Consider the following 24,626-nt stretch of genomic DNA (forward strand, 5'->3'; position numbering starts at 1 on the left):
GTGAGGGGTGAAGTAGGTTATGGTCTTCCAGGTAGTTGGTGAGGTATTGTGCAACTAGACCTTCTATTATTTTAACGTATATTGGTATTGAAGCGATTGGTCTGTAGTTGGAGGGGTTATCTATTGGGCCTTTGTGGTCTTTCATGATTGGGGTGATTATGATCTCTCCAAGGTCTTGAGGAAATTGACCTTCTGTTAATGTGGTTTGAATCCATAGCATGAGGTTGGCTCTGAATGTAGTGGAGGAGTTTGATAACAGGTAGGTGGGACAGTTATTTAGGTCGCAAGAAGCTTGGCTGTATTTTTTGTAGAGTCAATTCATATCCGACCAATGTAATATGGGGAAGACTGTCCAGCTTCTGTCTGCGGCGATGGCTTCTCCTGTTGAAGGGCTTGTTGTTATCTTGTCAAGGTGGGTGTGAGTATTGTTGAATGCGGTTCTGATCTTGGTGATCTTATTTTTGAAATTGTCTGCTAGTTGGATAGCTGTCGGTGGGTGATTTCCTTGTGTAGCTATTTGAGGTTTGGTGTCGGTGAGATTCTTTACTAGATTGAATAGCTTTTTTGTGTCTAGGGTTTCCGTGCCTATCATTTTGGAGTAGTAGGCTTTCCGTTTTTCCTTGAGTTTGTTCTTGTATTGGTTGATTTGAGTTCTCCATGCTGTTTTTGTGTGTTCTAGGCTCTTTTTTTTTCCATTCTCTTTCTAGTTGTTTGCAGAGCTTTTTTAGTTGGAGAAGTTCAGTGTCGAACCATTTGTCTGACGGTCTGCAGATTCTGAATTTTGATTTTTCAGGAGCTAGCTCATTCAGGATGGTTTCGCTTACAGTACGCCATTGTGATATGAATTTGTTGGGGGCTATATTGGTGATTGTGGGGTCTGCTTTGTCCCAGAATGTGGAGGGTTTGATTTTTTGGCGTATTTTGAAGGAGGTTTTGGGAGGGGGGTTGCTTGTTATTGCTTTGAGCCCAATTGATGTTAAAGGTGTATTTGTAGTGATCTGACCAGAGGGAGGGGTGCCAGGCCCCATTTGAGATGTGGATTTCGGGATTGTGAGTGTGTTGGGACATGTATGCAGCGACATCTAGTTGGTGGCCTTTTTCATGTGTGGGTTGGGGGTTGAGGATCTGGTAGTTCAGTGCTTTGAGGTATGAGAGTATATTTTCTACTTGTTTGGAGGTGTGATCTTCTAGGTGGAGGTTTATGTCTCCAAGGAGTAGGTTATGAGGTGATGTTAGGGAGTTCTGATAAATGAATTCTTTGAGAGCTTGTTTGTTAGCATTCCATTTTCCTGGTGTTGTGTAACAAAGAATGCAGGTTAGAGTTCCTATGAGTGTATCGTCGGATAATTGGCAGGCTAGGAGATCTAGATGGGGAGTGGAGTGTTTGTCTAAGGTCTTTATGTTGATGTTGTTTTTGAGTATAATGACTATACCTCCTCCTCGTTTTTTTCCTCTGCAGACCAATTCTATTTTGTAACTCTTCGGGCAGAGTTCTGTGATGCTGGGATCCGAGTCAGAGGTTAGCCAGGTTTCGGCTAGGAATAAGCAACTTAACTGTTTTTTAACTATCCAGTCCTTTATAAGGTTTGCTTTTGTGCTTATTGATCTGGTGTTCATATATGCACAGGCTTGTGAGGTATAGTTTGTGTGGGGAGAGGGGGTGCATTTTGGGTGGAGGAAATTTTTAGTTTGAGGGTAAGAATTGTGGACTGAAGATCTTGGTTTTGGGGGTGGTCTTTTTCCCCAGCTGGTAGGTATGCTGATATGGTTGAATGAGGAGCCAAAATGTCCCGTTTTCAGAGACGGCATCCCAAAGATGTGTGTGGGAACAATGGGACAGATGATCATGAAGAATGGGCTCTCTCCCTGCTTCGCTGCCCGCCGCTGCAACAACCGCAGGGAAGGCATGTCCAGGTGCCAGCCCAGAAGCTTTCTCCCCTACGTCAATTCTGATGTCGGAGAGGAAGTTTTAGGCCAACCAATTGCTGCCTGGCTGGCCTGAAACTTCCTCTCCAACGTCAGAATTGACATTGGCGAGAAGGCTTCTGGGCCAGTGCCTGGACATGCCTTTCCTGCTGTTGTTGCGGTGGGCAGGAAGCAGTATCAGGCTGCAGCAGCGGTGGACCAGAAGGGGGAGCAGAAGAAATGGTGGTAGGGAGGGAGGCAGGCTTTGTAGGGAGGGAGGCAGACAGACAGACAGGTAGGCTGGCTGGCTTTGGCATGGCAGGGAGGCAGGCTGGCTGGCTTCGGGGGAGGGGGTGGAACAAAGGCTAGAAGGCAGTGAGGGGGATATAAGAAGGAGGGAGGGAGGAAGTAAGGAGAGAAAGAGGCAGAGAAATGGGGGGGGGGTTGTAAGCAGAAGAAAGACTAGAAAAGAAAGGCCTGGACCAAAGGGGAAAGACAGGAGGCAAATGCAGGACTATGGGAGGTTCAGACAGAGGGGGAGAGACCCTGAGGAAGAACAGAGAAATCAAGATCATAACAGAGGAGGTAGAGAGAGGGAGACCTGGAACAATGGTACAAAGGAGAACTGAAACTACTTCTGGGGAGGGTAACAGAAGGAAAAGAGAGAGAGACCTGGACCCAAAGGGGAAGGGGCTGGATTGTGAAAGAAATGTTGGATAAGAAAGAAAGAAAGAAATATTGGATGCACAGTCAGAAAGAAGTGCAACCAGAGACTCATGAAATCACCAGACAAACAGAGGTAGGAAAAATGATTTTATTTTCAATTTAGTGATCAAAATGTGTCAGTTTTGAGAAATTATATCTGCTGTCTATATTTTGCACTATATTTGTCTATTTTTCTGTAGTTACTAAGTTGACATTGCATATTTTAAAGTCATCTGCCTTGACATCTTTGAAAAAAATCTGAAACTCGTAAATGATAATTAACGTTTTCTCTGCGTCCAATGTGCTTTGTGGGTTTTTTTTTAATTTTATGGTTACCATTATGAATTAATAAGATAGTGTGTACATGAAAAATAAATGGAAGAAATTGGGGGCAGGATTGGAGGCAGGGCTAGGGTAGGATTGGGGGTGGGGCAAGGGTGGGATTGGAGGCGGGACTGAAAATCAATAGATGTCCTGTTTTGATGAAAAAAATAAATGGTCACGTTAGGGATACTAGAGAACAAGGAGAGGCAGGATGAAAGGAGAAATTCTTTTAACTGTTATGTTTCACTGTATGTAAGTTTGCATGCTAAAGCAGCTTGAACTCATTTTCCCACTGCAAAGCATTGGGACATTTGGGGGCAGGGGGAACTTATCTCTCTGAAACTCCTGGTCTGATCTGGCATATTTTTGAACTTGAAATGTCTTCTTATTGGTTTTAGAAATATTTTCATTTTGTTCCTGAAAGCAGTTCTGGTCGCCCCTCTAAGTAGTCAAATATGTTTCCTTACGGGAGCTTATCAATAATCTCTGGTGTGGGGGTGCTGTCATTTGTTTTCAAACAGCCAACAATCCCCTGTTGCAGGCATAGTACTAAAATATGGCATAGTGGGTCAGATAATAAAGATCTTGTCCTCTTGTCCTTTGTTCTTTGCTATCTCCGCTTTGTGTTGTCTTTGTGGATTTCTACGGAGGTCCTTTCTTTTCTTCTTTGTTTTGCTGCTTCTTGCCATTTTATCCATATGCCAAGTTTCATTCCATTCTGTTTTATGTTACAGGCACATCATGCTATACCTGCTATACACCGCCTTGTATGTATCTCTTTTTTAAAAAGCCATTAATAAATCCTAATAAATAAATATAAAAGTTGGAACTCCTGATCCCAACTGGGTCTTTTTTTTTTTTTTTTTTTTTGGGGGGGGGGGAGATGAAGGAAGAGTGAGTGAAATATTAAACATAGTGGAGAAAGGGAGGAAATAGAGAGTGTGATAGACACATTGGTATGAGAGGGGAGAAGTTGGACACAGTGAGATAAACAAAAAGAGGGGAGATGGTGGGCATGGATGGGAGCATAGGAACAGGGACAAAAGGGGAATGCTGCATCTGCATGGAGTGGTATATGGACACAGATGGCTAGACATGGGTGAGAATAAGAACGCAGAAGGAAGATGCTGGACTTAGGGGGTGGGCAAAGGGATATAGAGGAGTGATACTGTATACAGGGGGAGAGGTCACAGATGGTGAGATGATGAAGGCACGGAGATGGGCACAGGGAAAATACTAGAAAGGGAAGTATAGGAGACATAGAGAAGTGAGATGCTGATCATGGGGAACAATACGTACAGATAAATAGTGAGCATGGAGAAAGAAGAAATGTCAAATGGTCAGAAGACCCTGGCAAGTGAGTTAAGAGAAGACAAAGGAAAACAGACCAGAGCCTGAGACCAACATGATTTGAAGAATACAATGACGAGACAACAAAAGGTAGAAAAAAAAATTATTTTCTATTTTGTGATTAGAATATATCAGATTTGAAATCTGCATCCAGCTAAAGCTGGTGTTAGACTTAACTGGGGACCACAAAGCTCAGGTCATACTTCTTCAGCTTCCAGCTGGCTTAGGGCTCTCTCTGATCAGGGGGCAGTTGCTCTAGTTGTACTCCCCTAGCACTATTCCTGCCATGTATGACTGGAGTATTCTGTTAGCTTTTTTTTTTTTTTTATAAATTTATAAATTTAATAATTACAATATCAAATGATACCAAGAAAAAAAGGTTTCTTACACAAAATTTTTTACAATACTTATACAACACAAAAATTCCTTTTCAAGCCCACAACAATGGGGAGACATGATCCTAGATAGAAATAAAAGACTTAGCTTGAAGGCATGGTCCGGAGAGTTGAAAACAACGGCAGGGTTAAAGAGCCCACTGCCGCATCAGGTTTTACCAAGCCCAGTTTCGGAGACTCTGGGTCCCTTCTATCTAGGAGCTGGCTGGTGGACTTTCGGAGCGTTCTGCTCTGTCTTTACTTTAGCACTATAGATTGTGATTTATTATTATTTTCACTCATTAATTTTCTCACTAATAATTGATTTGAGCACACAGAAGGGATTCAATGATGGTGTGCAGGTGGAGGTTATTTAATCTTCACCAATGTGTGTAAGCGCTGGAGAACTTTCTCCCTTCGCTTTTCCTTCACACTGAGGATCCCTCCTAAATTTATTATCACGATATTGTTATTTCAATGCTTAAGACAGAGCGGGTCATTTTGAAAGTCCATTAGACCTTTTACTGCTTTTTGTGGTTGCTATTTAGTATCTTGTGCAGTACTTTTTTTGGACTTATAGAAAACCAGCATCTTTTACTATCACTCCAGTTCAGAGAGACTAATCAAAACTTATAAGGTCACAATTTTAACAAAAGCATAGGTAATCTAACAACTGTGACATATTGAAAGCCAGCACTTCAAATACTCTCAGTATGAGCACCACCAATATCATTCATTATTCTAAGGACCCCGGTAGCAACTTTTTTCACCTAAGGTGCACAATTTCATCACTTGCTTAGTTCATCATCGATCCTTATAATTGTTTACTTTAGAAGTAACATTGTAATGTAGAAGTGATGATGGTTACCTTCAGGACAAAACCCTGAAGCAGGGTATGAAAAACATGGCCCAAGTTGGCCAAGGTCCTATTATCACAAAGATAAGTGGATAATTTGATGATTTTATATACAGATTAATAAGTTTAAAAAGTGTTATCTTTTATAAATACAAAAAAGCAAACAAAAATTTAAATTTTTTTTTTGTAATAAATTAATTATATGGACTGATGATGAACTGAGTCATGAGGCTGGTTATCTCATATAAAGCATCGCTACTGAGGTCCTTAGAACATAGGAGCCAGCTTTGTGGGTGCTCAAGCACCCCTAATATTGAACAAACTCCTTGACTGTGTCCAAAGAGAGAGAGTTTTCTTTGGGTATAGCACCCTCAATAATTTTGAAGAGTTGGCTCCTATACCTTAGAATAATGAATGATAATGGTGGTGCTCATACTGAGAGTATTTAAAGCACTGAGTTTTAATATTTAGTGCAGAGAGACTAAAACATATCTACACAGTGCATTTTTTAAGCAAATTTATAATTTGGAACTTCTGCATCTACCTTTCCCACACTACTCCCTTAATTCATTGCACCTCAAGGAAGAATTCAAAACACATCCTGCTATGTGCACTCACCCAAAATGCTGGATCACACTGGGTAACATGGCTGCCAACTGGTCCATGGTGGGATATTGGTACCTGGAGTTGAGAGGAAAGGAATAGAGGATATCATATTGGGATGGGGATGGGAGGCAGGAAATTTGATCATCTGAAATAAGCACGTAAGACAGCTGGAGAAAGGTCCTGAATTTTACAGAAGAAATAAATTGTAACATAGTAATTGTTATGACCAAGAAGGGCCCAGTTAGTTAGGGGTCAGAGACTTCCTTAGTTTACAGGTAAAGATAAGAGAGGTGGTATCTGGGGACATGCTACCTACAAAACTCAAATACACACATGCCCTATGTTCAACCACAGCACACCTCTTCTACACTGCAAGGCCTCCCACTACAATTAAACCCAGAAAAACCACTGAATAATATTTGAAAAGTGAAGAAAAAACCTCAGCTCGGCTTCATTAGAAAAAAACCTCTCCACTTTACAAAATCAATGATTCAATCATGATCTTCTTGTGATTTTTAAAGAATTCAGTGAAGAAATATATAAGGAAAATCACAGGGCACAATAGCAGTCAGAGATGAAACCTCCCAATTTCAAAAATTGTTCATTACACAAGCACGGCCAAAAACTTGACATGCAAAAGCACTTCCAGATGTTATACTGCTCAGTCTAACTGCTACAAACAAGTAAGAAACTATCTCCAGTACATAGTTGCACTTGAAGCTCAACTGGAGTCACACACAGCGCCACTGCTTTAGTCGGTACTCCCGATGTTGTACAGGTTGGAACACTCCATAGGCTACCTACCCCTGTGGGAATTGTGAAGCTCCTGCCTGTTGTCCAGGTGCATCAACATGACAGACCACAAAGTGCTTGGTGATCTCTTGCATGTCCTCAAAGTTAAAGAAGGTGTTGAAGCACAGCTTGTCTACAAAATAAAACAAAACAAAACAAAAGAAAGGTCAAAAGGGTGTACAGAGAAATGTCTAGAAACCAAACAAAAAAAACAACATTCTACACACATTTTTTTTTCTAGAAAAGTAGAAAAAAGAAATAATGAATAAAACAGGGGAAACAAATCCACAAACTCAAACACATAAAATAAAGAGAGGAATTGTCCTAATCAGATTGATGACCACAACCTATTATAAAAATGTCCTTCTACTCATCTCAATTCACTTTATTCATCCAATAACTCAATGACTCGACATGTACATGTTTCGGCCGAACAGGTCTGCTTCAGGAGTCTTAAGAAACTACTGAGTTATAACAGATTGTGTTTTGATTAATTGAATAGTCTTTCAAGACAATGCTATGTTGTAAAAACTTTGGCGACAATGCTCAAAGCTGAAAAAGGTCCCGGGACCTTTGAGCACTATCGCCGAAGTTTTTATAACATAGCATTGTCTTGAAAGACTATTCATTTAATCAAAATACCATCTGTTATAACTCAATAGTTTCTTCAGACTCCTGAAGCAGGCCTGTTCGGCCAAAACATGTACATATCGAGTCATTGAGTTATTGGATAAATAAAGTGAATTGAACATTGGATGAGAAGGACATTTTTATAATAGGTTGTGGTTATCAGTTTGATTAGGACAATTCCACTCTTTATTTTATGAAAAAAGAAATAACACACACATTCAATTGCCTAGCAGGCTTCAATAATGTATCAGAAGAAAATACATGACAGGGGATCACTACATAAAGCTAGAGAGAGAGAGAGTCAAAAGGAATGCAAGAAAATACATTATCACTATGAAGGTGCTAGACAACCAACCCTCTTGGGCAGAGAGCCTACCAATTGTTCCTTAATATGTAGCTCACCTAGAGCTTGGATTTTGAAGTAATCAAATCTTAAAATCTAAAATCTTGAACAGACTTCCATCAGAGCTGATGCAAAGTACCCTGAAGGTCTTAAAGCTCTGAAGGGAAATTTTCAAGATGGCTGCAGTGGAATAAAATGATTGAGAAACCTAACTTTTTACTCTGTTGCATAAGAGCAAAAATAGATTTCATATTACTTCACGTAACCAATTGAGATTTTGACAGAGATGATGTAATCAGTTCCGATTGGTTCTTGGGCTATTGATGTTATCAGACAATTAAGCTGTATGTAATTACGTTGGCGCCATTTTCTAAACTAGACTGTGAAAGCCATGTAAGTTCACTGCTGTTACTATGTTAAGCACAGTTTTGAACTTTAAATTTAGTATGTTACTGTTATTTACATACTGCTTTTCATCTTTTTGCTTAAGGCATTTCAGTAAGCTCCTGAAGAAGCCTCATTGGGTGAAAGCGTAGAGCATGCAGTGGCATTTAAGATGTGCTTTGATTGGAGTGCAATTGTCTTTGATCTGCTTTACTCAGTTTGCACTCAGAGTTGCCTTCACGGTTGGTGTATTTTCACATTTTTGTGCAACAATGTCTACACTTCCATTAGAGCTGATACAATGTACACTGAGAAGGTCTTAAAGCTCTGAAGAGAAATTTTAAAAATGGATGCAATGTAATAAAATATAGATTTCATGTTGCTTATCCCAAGAATAAATAGTGGATTTCCCAAGTCTACCTTAATAAGGGTTTATGGACTTTTCTTCAGGAATTTGTCCAAACCTTTTTTTGAACTCTGCTACCCTGCTTTTTACCACATTCTCTGACAATAAATTCCAGAGCCTAATTACATGTTAAGCAAAAAAATATTTTCTCCTATTTTTAAAAAACATACTACTTAGTAGTTAATTGCATGCATCCTAACAATTCACATCTACCTGTTCCACTAAACTCATGATTTTATAGACTTCTATCATATCTTCCCTCAGCTGTCTCTTCTCCAAGCCAAAAAGCTCTAGCCTCTTTAGCCTTTCTTCAAAGGGTAGTTGTCTCACCCTCTCAGAGTTAGCTCAAAAGGTTATGATGCCCTGGACCCATTTTTTTTTTTTGACAACCCCCATGCCCTACCCCCTATTCCAATCCAGTTCCCTCTTCCTTCCTTTGATGCTACTACTCGGTCCCGACAGGATGCAGCTTCATAGGCCAGATGCTGCAAGTATCAAGCAGCAGCATCAGAAGGGACCTCTCTCCTCTGATGCTGATAATGACACTCCCCCCTCATGGCAGCTGGCCTATGAAGCTACATTCTATTGGGAATGGGCCAGAGCTTCACTTGGTCCATAAGTTAAGCTGTCCCTGCAGATCCCATTTACCATTTTGGTTAACCTTCTAAATACCTTTTCTACACAATATTTGAGGTGCAGTCATACCATAGTGATAAAGAGATATAATATTCTCTGTTTTGTTCTCCATTCCTTTCCTCATAATTTCTAACATTCTATTTGCTTTCTTAGTTACTGTGGTGCACTGAGCAGAGGATTTTGACTTATCAACAATAAACCCTAGATCCTTACGATTTGAAAGTGTTTGAGGCTTATGCAGATGAGGACACAGCTTGTAGGGATGAGGCAGGAAAAGAAATTGTGGGGATGGGATAGGGCTGGAGATAGATCTTGTGAGGATAAATTTGTCCCCATGTCATTCTCTACTTTGCAGCTCTGCCTATCTCTTGGGTCCTGTGTGTGGAACACTCTGAAACAGGCAGCATGTCTGAGAAAGCTATTCTGTATTTCAGCTTTCTACATGAAAGTCTAAATTTGGCTTGCAGAACATTCCTCCCAAATTTTATTATGTCACTGGCACCCACATGTACCAAGAAAGCTGACACCTTCCCAGCACTGCTTAAAATCTTGTCTAGGTGAGGGTAATGTATGAGGTCCATCATCTTTGCACCAGGCAGTGAAGTGAACCAACCAATCCTCATGTCTACCAGCCATCTAGCTACCAACATGTCTAATGATTGAATCACTAGACTCATCTTCAGTTCAAGAGAATATTACTTGAGGGTAGGTTCCTGGCTATAGAATCACTTCCTGGTACATCTAGATGATGCACTATTTTCAGGTGACCTTTCACCTCCAGATTGCCAGGCATGAGGTAGGATCTCTCTACTATGTCCCTAAAGTTTCCTACACTTCCAGGTTTCTCACCTTAACATACTCAAACAATCTCCACCTGCTGGCACTAACTGAGACCTGGGTGCACCCTAAAGACTCTTTCAACTGCTGCCTTTTGTCATGGAGGCTACCTTTTCTCACATACATCTTGCCCATTTGGCAAACCTAAGGTGATGTTGGGCTGTTACTCTCACCATCTTGTAAGTATTAACTCCTGCTCCTAACTCAATCTCATTACTTTCCCTCCTTTGAAGCCCACTCCATCCGTCTATTTGCTCCTCTGCTTCTCCAGGTAGTGGTCATTTACCAACCTCATGATAAGTCTCTCTCTTCCTTCCTCACTGACTTTCACTCCTGGCTCTGCTTCTTTCTCGAACCCTCATCTCCTTCCCTCATCTTTGGTGACTTCAGCATCCATGCTGATGACCCCTCTGACTCCTACACTTCCAGGTTTCTTGCCCTAACATCCTCATTCAATCTCCAGCTGTGATCCACCACCCCTATGCACCAGAATGGCCACTGCCTTGACCATGTCTTCTCCTCCAACTGCACTACCATCAAATTCTCCACCTTAACTCTTCCTCTCTGTGATCATCATCTGTTAACATTCACAAACTCATCACCTTCCCCCCCCCCACCCCCAACCCGGCCAATCACTACCTATATGTTTAGGAACCTTCAGGCTATTGACCCTGGCAATCTCTCCACCACTCTCTCATCCCTCCCTTAAACTATTATGTCATACAAGTCTGTAAATGAAGCTGTCTTCTCTTATAACACTATTCTCTCCTCTGCTCTATATACACTCGTTCCTCCCATTTCATATCCTGCAAGCCTGCCAAACCCCAGCTCTGGTTGACTTCCAACATCCGATACCTATGCTCTTATGCCCGATCTGCTGAATGTCTTTGACTTAAATCCCACAAAAGGCTGATTTCATACACTTCAAATTCCTGCTGACCAATTTCCAGACTGCCCTCTCACTTGCCAAACAAGAATACTATACCCATTTAACTAACTCTATTAGCTCTAACCTTCGCTGTTTCTTTGCAACACTCAATTCTCTACTCAAAATGCCCTCACCTCCAATCCCCCCTTCACTTTCCCCCCAGACTATGGCAGAGTTCTTCTACAACAAGGTTCACAAGATTCACCTTGAGTTTTCAACCAGGTCACCTCCCCCCACTCTCTTCCAGCTGTCCATTCTGCCAACCTCACTTAAACTCCTGCCACCTTTTCCTCCTTTTCTGAAATCACTAAAGAAGAAACTGCACATCTCCAAATCCACTACCTGCTCCTCTGATCTAATTCCTACCCACTTACTCAGCACTATCTCTTCCACTGTCATCCTTTCTATCTGTCACATCCTCAACCTATTGTTCCCGATTGTCTTCAAACATACCATAGTTACACCTCTTCTCAAAAAACCCTCACTTGACCCCCACATCTCCCTCCCCTTCTTATCCAAGCTACTTAAAAATGCTGTTCACCACCATTGCCTAGACTTCCTTTCGTCTCAAGCTATTCTTGACTCACTTCAATCAGACTTTTGCCCACTTCATTCCATGGAAACTGCCCTTACTAAAGTCTCTACTGACTGTTCCTGGCCAGATCCAAAGGTCTCTACTCTATCCTCATCCTTCTTGATCTATCTGCTACCTTCGACACTGTTGATCATCACCTACTCCTTGATACACTATCCTCACTGAGATTCCAGGGTTCTGTTCTCGCCTGGTTTTCTTCCTATCTCTCCCACTGCACTTTCAGTGTATGCTACAGTGGATCCTCCTCCACTGCTATCCCACTTTTAATAGGTGTACCCCAAGGTTCTGTCCTGAGACCTCGCATTTTCTACACTCAACCTAAGGAAAAGGGCATACACATTCAACACACTACTAAAAAATACCCCCACATGGAACATCCGGGGTCTCTCGAGACACTGAAAGGCCACACTCGCACTCCAGCACTGTCTGAAATATCCAAACAAAACCCAACAGCCAAGACACACATAAAAAGTGGAGAAAAAGCCTCAGTTCAGCTTCATCTGGCAAAAAAACTCCACTGTGTGTCTTAGATGTAACAAAATGACTGTGGTGAAAAAATGAAGCACAATAGTAGTCCCCCAAAAAACACCCTATAAGCATAAAAACACCCTTGGAGCAAAAACATCAAAAATCATTGAGCGGAAGAGTTCTTGCATCACAGAAACAGTCATAAGCATTGCAACAGGCTAGGAAGGAAAAAAAAGGATGACTTAGCTACTACTGAAGTCCCAGCTGTTTCCAATCACGCTTATTCACAAGCCTGCATAATAACACAGACTCCAGAGCCAGTCAGCCCACCCAAAAAGCTATGTTTTGTATTCTTTGGAATGGGTGTAAGAATAATTTCACCCCCTAATTTAGGTGAAGGATGCTTAGAATTTTCATTATGGAAGTCTACACAAGTTCCTCTTTTACAATTTGCTTGCAAGCTTGTGGATACTTTCCTGCATGTTCTCTGAAAGGTTTGAAAATGATCCTCTGGACTTACAAAAAGCCACCATACTGTCTTCTATTTGAGGTATTTGTCTATATAAAGAAAACTGCCTTTTCCAAAGCATATATTCCTTAGGTCCCTTGAATTCAATGATTTGGTACTCTGGTCCGATAGGACAGAAATAGAAAATACAAACTAAAATAAATTGCTAACTTAAATCAGGTACCACTCTTTTTATTAAACTCTTTAAAAGGGGGTCAATATTTAAAGTGAATTAAATCAGGTAAAAAGGGCTCTTAACTCACATAGACCAGGCCCTGAGAAAACATAAGAACATAAGCAGTGCCTCTGCTGGGTCAGACCAGGGGTCCATCGCATCCAGCAGTCCGCTCATGCAGCGGTCCATCAGGTCCAGGACCTGTATAGTAATCCTCTATCTATATCCTTCGATCCCCTTTTCCTTCAGGAAATCATCCAATCCCTTCTTGAAACCTAATAGCGTACTCTGTCCTATCACACCCTCTGGAAGCGCATTCCAGATGTCCACCAACCTTTGGATGAAGAAGAACTTCCTAGCATTGGTACTGAATCTGTCACCTCTTAATTTTTACGAATGCCCTCTCATTCTTGTAGCTTTCAAAAGTTTGAAGAATCTATTCCTCTTCACTTTTTCTATGCTTTTCATGATCTTGTAAGTCTCTATCATGTCCCCTCTAAGCCTCCGCTTCTCCAGGGAAAAGAGCCCCAGTTTCTCAAATCTTTCAGCATATGAAAGGTTTTCCATACCTTTTATCAAACACGTCGCTCTCCTCTGAACCCTCTCGAGTATCGCCATATCCTTCTTAAGGTACGGCGACCAATACTGGATGCAGTACTCCAGATGCGGGCGCATCATCGTCCGGTACAACGGCAGGATAACGTCCTTCGTTCTGGTTGTGATACCCTTCTTGATAATACCTAGCATTCTGTTCGCCTTCTTAGAGGCCGCTGCGCACTCTGCCGACAGCTTCATTGTTTTGTCCACCAGTACCTCCAAGTCCTTTTCTAGGCTACTTTCACCCATTGCCAGCCCTCCCCTCGTATAGCTGTATATCGGGTTTCTGTTTCCTACATGCAAGACCTTACATTTTTCTACATTAAAGTTCATCTGCCATTTATTCGCCCACTCTCCCAGTTTATTCAGGTCCCTTTGTAAATCTTCACAGCAGTGGCGTACCAAGGGGGGGGGCGGGAGGGGCGGTCCGCCCCGGGTGCCAGCTCTGAGGGGGTGCTCCCAGCCTTGCCATTCAGTCCCCCCCCACCCCCGAAGGACCGCTCGCCCCACTGACCTTCCTGTACCACCTGTGAAGCAGCCCGCAGCAGGATTGCGACGTCAGCGATCCCTGAGCTGCTTGGGCGCTGCTTCCTGCGACGCGGTCCCGCCCCTCCTCTAATGTCAGAGGAGGGGCGGGACCGCAGCGCAGGAAGCAGCGCCTAAGCAGCGCAGGGATAGCTGACGTCGCGATCCTGCTGCGGCTACTTCATAGGTGGTGCAGGAAGGTCAGTGGGGCGAGCGGTCCTTCGGGGGTGGTGGTGGGGGGACTGAACGGCAAGGCCGGGAGCATAGGTAGTGCTGCTTCATAGGTGGTGCGGGGAGGCCAGGGGGGCGAGCGGTCCTTCGGGGTGGGGCGGGCAGGCAGGCAGGCTTTCAAGGGGGAGGGGGGTGACAGGCAGGCAGGCAGGCCTTCAAGGGGGGACAGGCCTTTGGGGGTGTGCAGGCCTTCAGGGGGGGTGCAGGCCTTCGGGGGGGTGCAGGAATTCGGGGGGGGTGCAGACCTTCAAGGGGTGCAGGCCTTCAAGGGGGGACAGGCCTACAAGGGGGGGACAGGCCTACAAGGGGGTGGGACAGGCCTTCAAGGGGGGTGCAGTCCTATCTTTGTCTAGTTTAATTTATCTGGTTAAAGGCTGAATATTGGTAATTATCAGGTTAAGTGCTAGCACATACTCAGATATTTTATACCGGTACCTGGATATTACCTGGAATTGAATATCTGTGCATAATTTCAGTGGTGGCACATATTTTAAACATTTGGATTTACACAACATCTAGATACCTCTCTTCAACTCCATGGGCATGTTTCTCTATAATGTGTTACATAGACTTTGGAACCAGAGGGCAAACTGGAATGATCTCATGTGATGAGGTTGGCAAATACAATAGTAGGTTCACTAGATATCTAAGGCATTTGATAAGAAAAGCTCTGAAAGTTAAGATTATGATCTCATATTTAACTCTAAAGGGGGAGAAGCTAATGATAGTTAATTAACAGGGTAGGTACAGGATCAAACTTACACATTCCACAGAGAAGTGTGAAGGAGCCTCTGGGGCCATCTGGAAACACGTAAAATCAATGTGTGGAAGAAATTTGGAGATCCCTCTTTTCTTAAGAAAGGTTATATAAAATAAATATCCTTAAGGAAGTAAAATTATTTATTTATTTAACATAGTAAATGATGGAAGAAAAAAATTGAATGGTCCATCCAGTCTGCCCATTAGTTATAAACATTATAAATACATGATTAAATTAACGTCTTTTTTCTTTGGGCCATAGATCATAAAGTCCACCTGGTACTGTCCTAGGTTCCAACTGCTGGAGGAGTTGTTCAAACTCACTTTAGCCTATCCAACCATCCTGTTATTTGCAGGATACCTACCGTAAAGTCTGGCCAGTAACGTTTTCATGTTCCAAGTTACTGCTGTTCCCAATGATTCCCCTCCCCAGCCCATCCTATTCCAAATCACCATATATGGGACAAAGACCATGCAAGACTGCCCAGTACTGGCCTTAGTTCTTTAATTTATACCATTCATTTTCAAATTAGAAATCCTCTATGTTTATTCCATGCCTTTTTGAATTCCATCACCACTTGCTCTCCACTTCCCTTGGGAGGGCATTCCATCCTCTCCGTGAAAAATAATTTCCTAACATTACTCCTAAGTCTCCCCCCCCTTTCACCCCCCCCCCCCGCAATCTCAATTTATGTCTTCTAGTTTTACCATTTTCCCTGCTCTTGAAAAGATTTGGTTCTATGTTCATATCTCTCCTGTCTCTCCTCTCCTCCATATTTAGGTCTTTCAGTCTCTTCTCATACTTCTTTTGGCTCAAACTTCTTACCATTCTTGTCGCCTTCCTCTGGAACGCTTCAAATCTTTTTATATCCTTTGTCAGATATTGGCTCCAAAACTGAACACAATACAGCATGCAAAGTGTGGCCTCACCAAAGACATATACACTTTCGCGATATAGTAAAAGGGAAGGGGGGTATATTTGTCTATTTTTGTATAGTTGTTACTGAGGTGACATTGAATATTTTAAAGTCATCTTTCTTGACCTCTGTGAAAACCCGTGGAATATCAATGATAATTAACATTTTCTCTGCGTACAGTGTGCTGTGTGGTTTTTTTTTTATTATTTTATTGTTGGTAGATCATTTTGACTTGGTCATTTTAAAAGTAGCTGGCAAGCCAAAAAAGCGTGGGCACCCCTGGTAGCAGATGTGACAGACAGGAGCGTTCCTCTGCTTTGTTTTGTGTTTCAGCCTCCCATTTCAGGCACTGTATGTGCTATAAGATCAGAGGATGTTTAGCCCAGTTCCAACTGCTTGCAGTCTTTGTATAGCTGATATAGATTAGTGAAATGCTATATAGAAAGCTTGTTCCAGCCTTCTGAGTTTAAAGAATGGGAGAGAAACCATGTGATCTGCTGCTGCATAAGGTCACCTTGGAGGAACTGCAGAGACACAGAAAGGAACAAAGCATGGGAGGGAGAATATGCCAGTCAGCCACACAAAGATAGGGAGAAAAGCAAGACACCCACACACGCTAGCAAATAGATTGTAATAAGAAAGGAAGAAATAAAGCCCCTTTAGAGATAGAGAGAGCAAGATAGACAAGGAGAGAAAAAAATAGACACGGAAAGTCAGAAACTAATAGCAGAAAAAGATAAAGACCTTCACAGAAAAATATTTAAACACTTCTAAAAATGGGAGAGCAAGACATTCATACATTAACAGAGGATGAAGGGAACCTACCCAGATAGATGGAAACACATAGGGGCTCATAATCGAAAGAGAAAAACGTCCAAAAACTGGCCTAAGTGGGCACTTGGGACAAACATTTCCCAAATACGTCCAAGTGCCGATACTAAAAACAGATTTTGGAAGTATTTCTAAACAACCTAGACCTTCATAGTGCCGCTGAACGACCAAAGCTAAACGGGGCATTTTGGGAGGCATGTCGAGGGCGGGAGTTGGGCGGGACGTGGGCCAGCTTAGACTTAGTCATACAGCATGTATAACCGAAAGTTTTACAACAGAGCCTAGGTGGAACTTGGGCGTTGTGACTGAGACCATGTAAAACATGGTCTAAGTCACAAAAACCCACCTAAAGTCACCAGATAAGCACTGCAAACACATAAAACAGACCCCCACACACTACCCCAGTGATCACCAACCCCCCCCATAAAAATTTTAATCATAACTTTAAAATTCAGCCTCCAGACCATCATCACCTGGCCGCCTGGCATAGGAAAGCCTAGTCATCCAGCACAGAGGCAGCTTAAGTCGTATTGGGGGTGGGTTAGGGAACCAGCCAGATTTTAAGAAAAGATGAGATTGGCATGTGGGATCTCTTCATGGAGGTAGTTAGCGGGTGGGCCATTAGTGTGGGCAGACTAGATGGGCCGTGGCCCTTTTCTGCTGTCATGTTCTATGTTTCTATGTTTCTATAGAGAGGAGGATCCATGCCCATAAGCCCCTGTAATCACTGCATTGATACTTAAACATGTGCACTGCCCTATACTCCCCCCAAACCCTTTTTTACTGGCATATAAGTGGCTCCTGCAGCCATAAGGGCTATTGGGGTGGTAGATAAGTGGGTCTAGGGGATTCTGGAGGTGGTTTGGGGAGCTCACCGTAACTTATAAGGGAGCTGTAGAGAGAAGAAGACATGGCACCCTTTTTGTGAAGTTCACAGCAGTGCCCTGTAAGATACCCCACTACTTAGGTGGCATGTCTGAGTGTGCAGTCCATCACTTTGCAGACCTCTCCCACGCTCAACAAGGCTTGTTTTAGGCGTTTTGGACTTGAACGGAAAGTTGGACGAAAATGTGGTTTAAAGGTAGACGATTTAGTGGCTTAGATGATCAGATTGGCAGGACGTATAATTAGAAGATTTTCGAAACGCAAAAAAAGTTGGACGTATCTTTCAAAAATGTGTCTTAAGCTGTTTTTTTACTTTGGACGATTTGCGAGATGGATGTAAACGGACTTAGACGTCCCTTTCAATTATGCCCCTCATATAGTCTGCCCATCCACAGCATTCACTATTTCCTCTCCCTAAGAGATCCCATATACCAGGAAAAATGGGAATAAAGAGAGCGGTGAAAGTTTGGGAAGTAAATTTTATAAGGCTATTCCACCGGTATGTCCAAAACTGCACAAAGTGGAACCAGAATTTGGAGCCAGGAAATAAAATTTGCAATGCTTTATTGAAATTAGTAACAAAATACAAACTGGAACCTACACGCCTTATTGAATTCCATCACCATGTAGGACCCCTGAGGAAGGCAATCTTTCCTGAAACACGACTTATGTAGGGTCAAGGTTAATGTCAAGGTTCTAGTATGCGTTTTGTTACTAATTTCAATAAAGCTTTGCAAATTTTATTTCCAGGCTCCAAGTTCTGGTTCCACTTTGTGCGTTTTTTGGCCACTCCTGTTGTGTTATGGAACCTTGGTCCTTTGTCTCTGAATTTGAGCCCACTGCTCTCAGTTGTACGCCCTATCAGCGGCATTTGTGGCTTATGTTTTTCACCGAAATAGCATGTTTTACACAATGAAAATGGGATTTTTTTTTTTAACCAGAGGCTGAATTTAAGGTCAGAATCTGTATGGATAAGTAGAATGAGAAAACTTTTAACCTGACTCCTGCAATTTGTGTCCCAGTCCCCATTAAAGAAAAAGTTGCAGTACTTTGAATCACACTGGATTCTAAGCTGAATTTTGGGCATCACATCTCTGTTTGTGATCGACATTGCCAAAGGGTTAGAAGGTAAGATTAGCCTTTTTGCAGATGATACCAACATTTGTAACAGAGTGGACACCCTGGAGGGAGTGGAAAATATGAAAAAGGTTCTGCAAAATTAGAAGAATAGTCTAACATCTGACAACTAAAATTCAATGCGAAGAAGTGCAGAGTGATGCATCGGGGGGGGGGGGGGGGGTAGAAATCCGATGGATCCATATGTACTGGGAGGTGAGAAGCCGATATGCATGGATGGGGAAAGGGACCTTGGGGTAATCATGTCTGAGGATCTGAAGGCATCGAAACAGTGAGATAAGGTGGTGGCTGTAGCCAGAAGGATTCAAGGCTGTATAGAAAGAGAAGTAACCAGCAGAAGAAGGGAGGTGAATGCCCTGTGCTGCTCTCGATGCTCATAGGCTCCCTGTGCTAAAAACTCCTATTGCGGTTTACAAAAAGGGGGCCATAGTGCAAAATATAGACAGCAGATATAAATTCTCAAAACGGACACATTTTGATCACTAAATTGAAAAAATCATTTGTCCTATCTTTTTGTCTGGTGATTTCATGAGTCTCTGGTTGCATTTCCTTCTTCTGTAAAGCAAATATTTTTCTTTCTGCCTTTTTTTCTCTCTCCCCCTGGCCCTCCCCTCTTTATTTCTGCCTTTATTTCTTCTTTGACTGTGTGACGAGGAAGCTGGATGTTGGTGAGTCCCTGGACATCGTCTACCTGGATTTCAGCAAAGCATTTGATAGCGTACCACACCGCAGGTTGCTAAGCAAGATGAGTTCTTTAGGTTTGGGCGACACATTGACCAATTGGGTTGGGAACTGGCTTGGAGGTAGGCTTCAGAGGGTAGTGGTGAATGGCACCCCCTCCGAAATGTCAGAGGTGATAAGTGGAGTGCCACAGGGCTCCGTCCTGGGCCCGATCTTGTTCAACATCTACATAAGAGACTTGACAGAAGGGCTCCGAGGTAGAATAACATTATTCGCCGATGATGCCAAACTAAGCAATGTAGTGAGCAAAAGCACAACAGACAAAAATTCAATGGCAGACGATATGATGCATGACCTACTTCTACTGGAGCACTGGTCTAGGTCCTGGCAACTCAGTTTCAATGCCAAAAAATGCAAAGTCATGCACCTGGGAAGCCGAAATCCATGCAGGATTTACACCCTAAATGGCGAGTTCTTGACAAAAACTGAAGCAGAAAGAGACTTAGGGGTGATTGTCAGGGAAGACAGCAATCAAATTAATACATAACTGTAAAAAATTTGACCACGTCACACCACTTTTTATTGAATCTCATTGGCTCCCTATCTCTCATCGTTTTACCTTTAAAATACTACTTTTAGTTTTTAAAACATTGAGCTCAAACGAACCTCAATTTATCAACAGATTACTTATCCCATATTGTACTCCTCGCACATTAAGATCAACCAACCAAAATCTCTTAACAGTCCCTTCACTAAAAATTATTGGAACTCGTCGTACTGATATTTTTTCTGTCATAGCCCCACAATTATGGAATAACTTGCCCCTGTATCTCAGAACAGAAAAAGATTTAAAGCAGTTTAAAAGTAGCTTAAAAAGTTTCCTTTTTAAGGACGCATATAACGTATGAAACCAATTTTCCTAATCCTTCCTCAACTTATCTTTTTTCCTCTTTTCTTTCCCTTACCTCATGTTTTTTTTTACCTCATATCTTTTTGTTTTTTTATACATATGTAATTTTACCCTTCTTTCCTTATGTGTCCGTTAGTCTGTATAATTTTAATTTTATTTTTAACATTGTATTAAAATTTAACTAACCTTTTATTTGTATTATTTTTCTTGTTTTTGTAAATCGCTTAGTAAATTTAAATAAGCGATTCAACAAATCTTAAATAAACTTGATAAACTTGAAACTTGAAGTCTGCAAATCAAGTGGAGCAAGCTTCATCCAAAGCAAGGCAAATCATAGGTTGCATACACAGGAGTTTCGTCAGCCGTAAACCTGAAGTCATTATACCACTGTATAGATCCATGGACCTGTATAGATCCATGGATCCATGCACCTGGAGTACTGTGTGCAATTTTGGAGGCCACATTATCGCAAGGATGTGCTGAGACTGGAATCGGTCCAGAGAATGGCCACCAGGATGGTCTCGGGACTCAAGGAGCTCCCATACGAGGAGCGGTTAGGGAAGTTGCAGCTCTACTCACTCGAGGAACGTAGAGAGAGGGGAGATATGATCGAGACATTCAAGTACCTCACAGGTCGCATCGAGGTGGAAGAGGATAACTTCTTTTTCAAGGGTCCCGCGGCAACAAGGGGGCATCAGTGGAAAATCAGGGGCGGGAAACTGCACGGTGACAATAGGAAGTTCTTCTTCACCGAAAGGGTGGTTGATCACTGGAATAGTCTTCCACTTCAGGTTATTGAGGCCAGCAGCGTGCCAGATTTTAAGGCCAGATGAGACAGACATGTGGGATCTATCCGCAAAGATAGATAGGGAGGGTCATTGGAGTGGGCAGACTTGATAGGCCGTGGCCCTTATCTGCCGTCTATTTCTATCTTTCTTTCTCTTTCCCTCTGCCCCCCAGCCATTGTGTTGATTTTTCCATTTCCCTGATTCTTTCCCTACCCCCACCCCCAACGCGATTTCTCCCTGCTGCTTCCCCGAGCCAGGCCTGGCGAGTACAAGCACCAGGCCCACAAGACTTCACTTCTGACGTCAATTCTAACATCGGGAAGGAAGTTCCAAGCCAGCCAGGCAGCGATTGACTGGTCCAGAACTTCCTCTCCGACGTCAGAATTGACATCGGAGGTGAAGTTTTGTAAGTCCGGTGGGGAAGCAGCAGGGAGAAAAACATTGCAAAGGCAACGCGATCGACTCGCGTTGCCTTTGTGATCTACTGGTCGATCACAATCAACCATATGCGCACATGTGCTAGTCTATCAATTTTCCTCCCATGCCAACAGCAGTATCTTTTTTTTCTTCCCTTGTATCTTGTCATACATCTGAAATTTTTATAGCTCTCTCTTCACTGGCAATTTTTATATTACTTGAAAAACTGAAATTATCATCAGCTCTGTATTCTAGGAACTTAAGGCTTTTTTTTTTTTTCTTAATTATTATTTTTAGAACATTTAACCCAGGGTAATATTTTTCAGCACACCTCTTCGTCATTCACTTTTTACAAAATACAGTATAAGGATCATACTAAAAAAGCTGTTATAACTCTTAGAAATAATTAAGAATTTCATTAATATTCAATAAGCTAGTTATTATTTGGGAATTAAAATACAATAAATGATAGCCATCTTCTTAGCATTTAACAAGGTGTGGGATAGGCATGTGGGATCTCTTAGAAAGAGGAAGAGATAATGGTTACTGCAAATGGGCAGACTAGATGAGCTATTTGGCCTTTATCTGTCATCATGTTTCTATGCACATGGGAATTTATCTTATAAAAGAGTGCCTAGCAGAAATGGCATATTCTGTCTTTATAAACCTTCTTCCCGAAAAGCTCATGCACAAGGTTACAATTGTTCTGAAGCAGAAGTAACTTTGACCAGGCATGTGCCAGGACAAATAAGTGCATATGTGCATGTTTTCTAAAATAATGCTTAAGTGCTGGTCCCATCTCCAGGAATGTAAATCTCAAAAGTCCACCTACCATTATAGAATGCTAGTGTAAGTCCATATTAATGTACCTATCTTACCCCCTCCCCCCTTTTATCAAGTACCTGATTGTAAAACCACTTAGATAAACCTTGATAGGCGGTATATAAACACCTAATAAACTTGAAACTTGATCCAAGTATTCTGGAGAGAATTATAGAAACATATAGAAACATAGAAAGATGACGGCAGAAAAGGGCTACAGCCCATCAAGTCTGCCCACTCTACTCACCCACCCCGTTAAGTCTGAGTGCTAATGACCTAGTTTCTTAACTCGACCCCCGTAGGGATCCCACATGGATGTCCCATTTATTCTTAAAGTCAAGCACGCTGGTGGCCTCGATCACCTGCACTGGAAGCTTGTTCCAGTGATCCACCATTCTTTCCGTGAAGAAATACTTTCTGGTGTCACCATTAAATTTCCCTCCCCTGAGTTTAAGCGGATGCCCTCTTGTGACCGAGGGTCCTTTGAGAAAGAAGATGTCGTCTTCCACCTCGACACGTCCTGTGATGTATTTAAATGTCTCAATCACGTCCCCCCTTTCCCTGCGTTCTTCCAGAGTGTAGAGCTGCAATTTGTTTAGTCTTTCTTCGTACGAGAGGCCCTTGAGCCCAGAAATCTTTCTAGTGGCCATCCACTGAACCGACTCGGCTCTAAGCACATCTTTACGGTAGTGTGGTCTCCAGAATTGCGCACAGTATTCCAGATGAGGTCTCACCATGGTTCTGTACAGTGGCATTATAACTTCAGGTTTTCGGCTGACGAAGCTTCTATTGATACATCCCATCATTTGCCTTGCCTTGGATGAGGCCTCCTCCACTTGTTTGGCAGCCTTCATATCCGCACTGATAATTACTCCCAAGTCTTGTTCTTCTGAAGTCCTAGCCAATGTTTCTCCATTTAAGGTGTAAGTTCTGCATGGATTTCCGCTTCTGAGGTGCATGACCTTACATTTCTTAGCGTTGAAGCCCAGCTGCCATGTCGAGGACCAGTTTTCCAACGTAAGCAGATCCTGCGTCATACTATCCTGCAGATTGCTTTCACTTACTATATTACATAGTTTGGCGTCGTCGGCGAATAATGTTACTTTACCCTGAAGCCCACTGGTCAAGTCCCTTATGAATATGTTAAAAAAATGGACCCAGGACTGAGCCCTGCGGCACTCCACTGGTCACCTCCGATGTCTCAGAGAGGGTGCCGTTGACCACCACCCTCTGAAGTCTTCCACTCAGCCAATCATTGACCCATACAGTTAGTGTCTCACCTAGCCCCATTGATTTCATCTTGTTTAGTAGTCTGCAGTGTGGGACGCTGTCAAAAGCCTTACTGAAATCCAAGTACACTATGTCCAGAGACTCTCCCGAGTCAAGCTTTCCTGTTACCCAATCAAAGAAGCTGATGAGATTGAATTGGCATGACCTGCCCTTAGTGAATCCATGTTGACTGGGATCCCTTAGATTCCCCTCATCTAAGATCGTGTCTAATTTACCTTTAAGTTGTGTTTCCATGAGTTTACACACCATTGATGTGAGATTCACTGGTCTGTAATTTGCAGCCTCTGTTCTGCAACCCTTTTTGTGCAGAGGAACGACGTTAGCTGTTTTCCAGTCCAGGGGGACTCTCAGCGTACTTAGGGAGAGATTGAATAGCATGGCTAACGGTTCCGCCAAGACATCGCAGAGCTCTCTGAGCACTCTTGGGTGCAATTTGTCTGGTCCCATGGCTTTGCTCACCTTGAGTCTTGATAGTTCACTGTAGACATCAGCTGGTGTGAACTCAAAATTCTGAAATGGGTCTTCCATGCTAGTCTTTGCTTCCAGTTGTGGCCCGTGCCCTGGTGCCTCACAAGTAAAGACTGAGCAGAAGTAATCATTCAGTAGTTTGGCTTTCTCGGAATCTGTTTCCACGTAATTCCCGTCTGGTGTTCTAAGGCGTACTATCCCGTTTGTGTTTTTTTTCCCGTCACTAATATACCTGAAGAAGGATTTGTCCCCTTTCTTAATGTTCTTTGCTAGAGTTTCTTCCACTCGAAGTTTGGCCTCTCTGACTGCCGTTTTGACCGCTGCAGACCTGGTCCTGTATTCAACGTTAGCTTCTCTTTTCCCCGTACGCTTGTATGAAAGAAATGCTCTTTTCTTCTCCTTGACGAGGTACGAGACCTCATCAGTGAACCATTGGGGTTTCTTTTTTCTTTGTTGTTTATTTACCGATTTTATGTAGCGGATAGTTGCCTCGTGTAGGGTCGATTTCAGGGTTGACCACATAGCTTCCACATTATCAGTTACTTC

At 42.5% G+C, this 24,626-nt stretch overlaps 1 protein-coding gene and 1 long non-coding RNA gene across 8 annotated transcripts in view; one reads left to right on the forward strand and one right to left on the reverse strand.

The window, feature by feature from the left end:
- NDRG4 (NDRG family member 4) overlaps positions 1-24,626 on the reverse strand; it is a 336,309-nt gene that overhangs the window by 131,292 nt on the left and 180,391 nt on the right. For all 7 annotated transcript variants that reach the window (XM_033942604.1, XM_033942606.1, XM_033942605.1 and 4 more), the window contains 2 exons: positions 6,925-7,045; positions 6,133-6,195 (listed from right to left, as the gene is read on the reverse strand). In XM_033942604.1, the coding sequence (XP_033798495.1) occupies positions 6,133-6,195; positions 6,925-7,045 (184 nt within the window). The remainder of the gene's footprint in view (positions 1-6,132; positions 6,196-6,924; positions 7,046-24,626) is intronic.
- Positions 1,467-24,626, forward strand: part of LOC117359581 — a 33,755-nt gene continuing 10,595 nt past the window's right edge. The window contains exon 1 of the long non-coding RNA XR_004539274.1: positions 1,467-1,519. This is a non-coding gene — a long non-coding RNA (uncharacterized LOC117359581). The remainder of the gene's footprint in view (positions 1,520-24,626) is intronic.

This window comes from Geotrypetes seraphini, chromosome 4, assembly GCF_902459505.1.
Source record: "Geotrypetes seraphini chromosome 4, aGeoSer1.1, whole genome shotgun sequence".
NCBI classification, from domain to species: domain Eukaryota; kingdom Metazoa; phylum Chordata; class Amphibia; order Gymnophiona; family Dermophiidae; genus Geotrypetes; species Geotrypetes seraphini.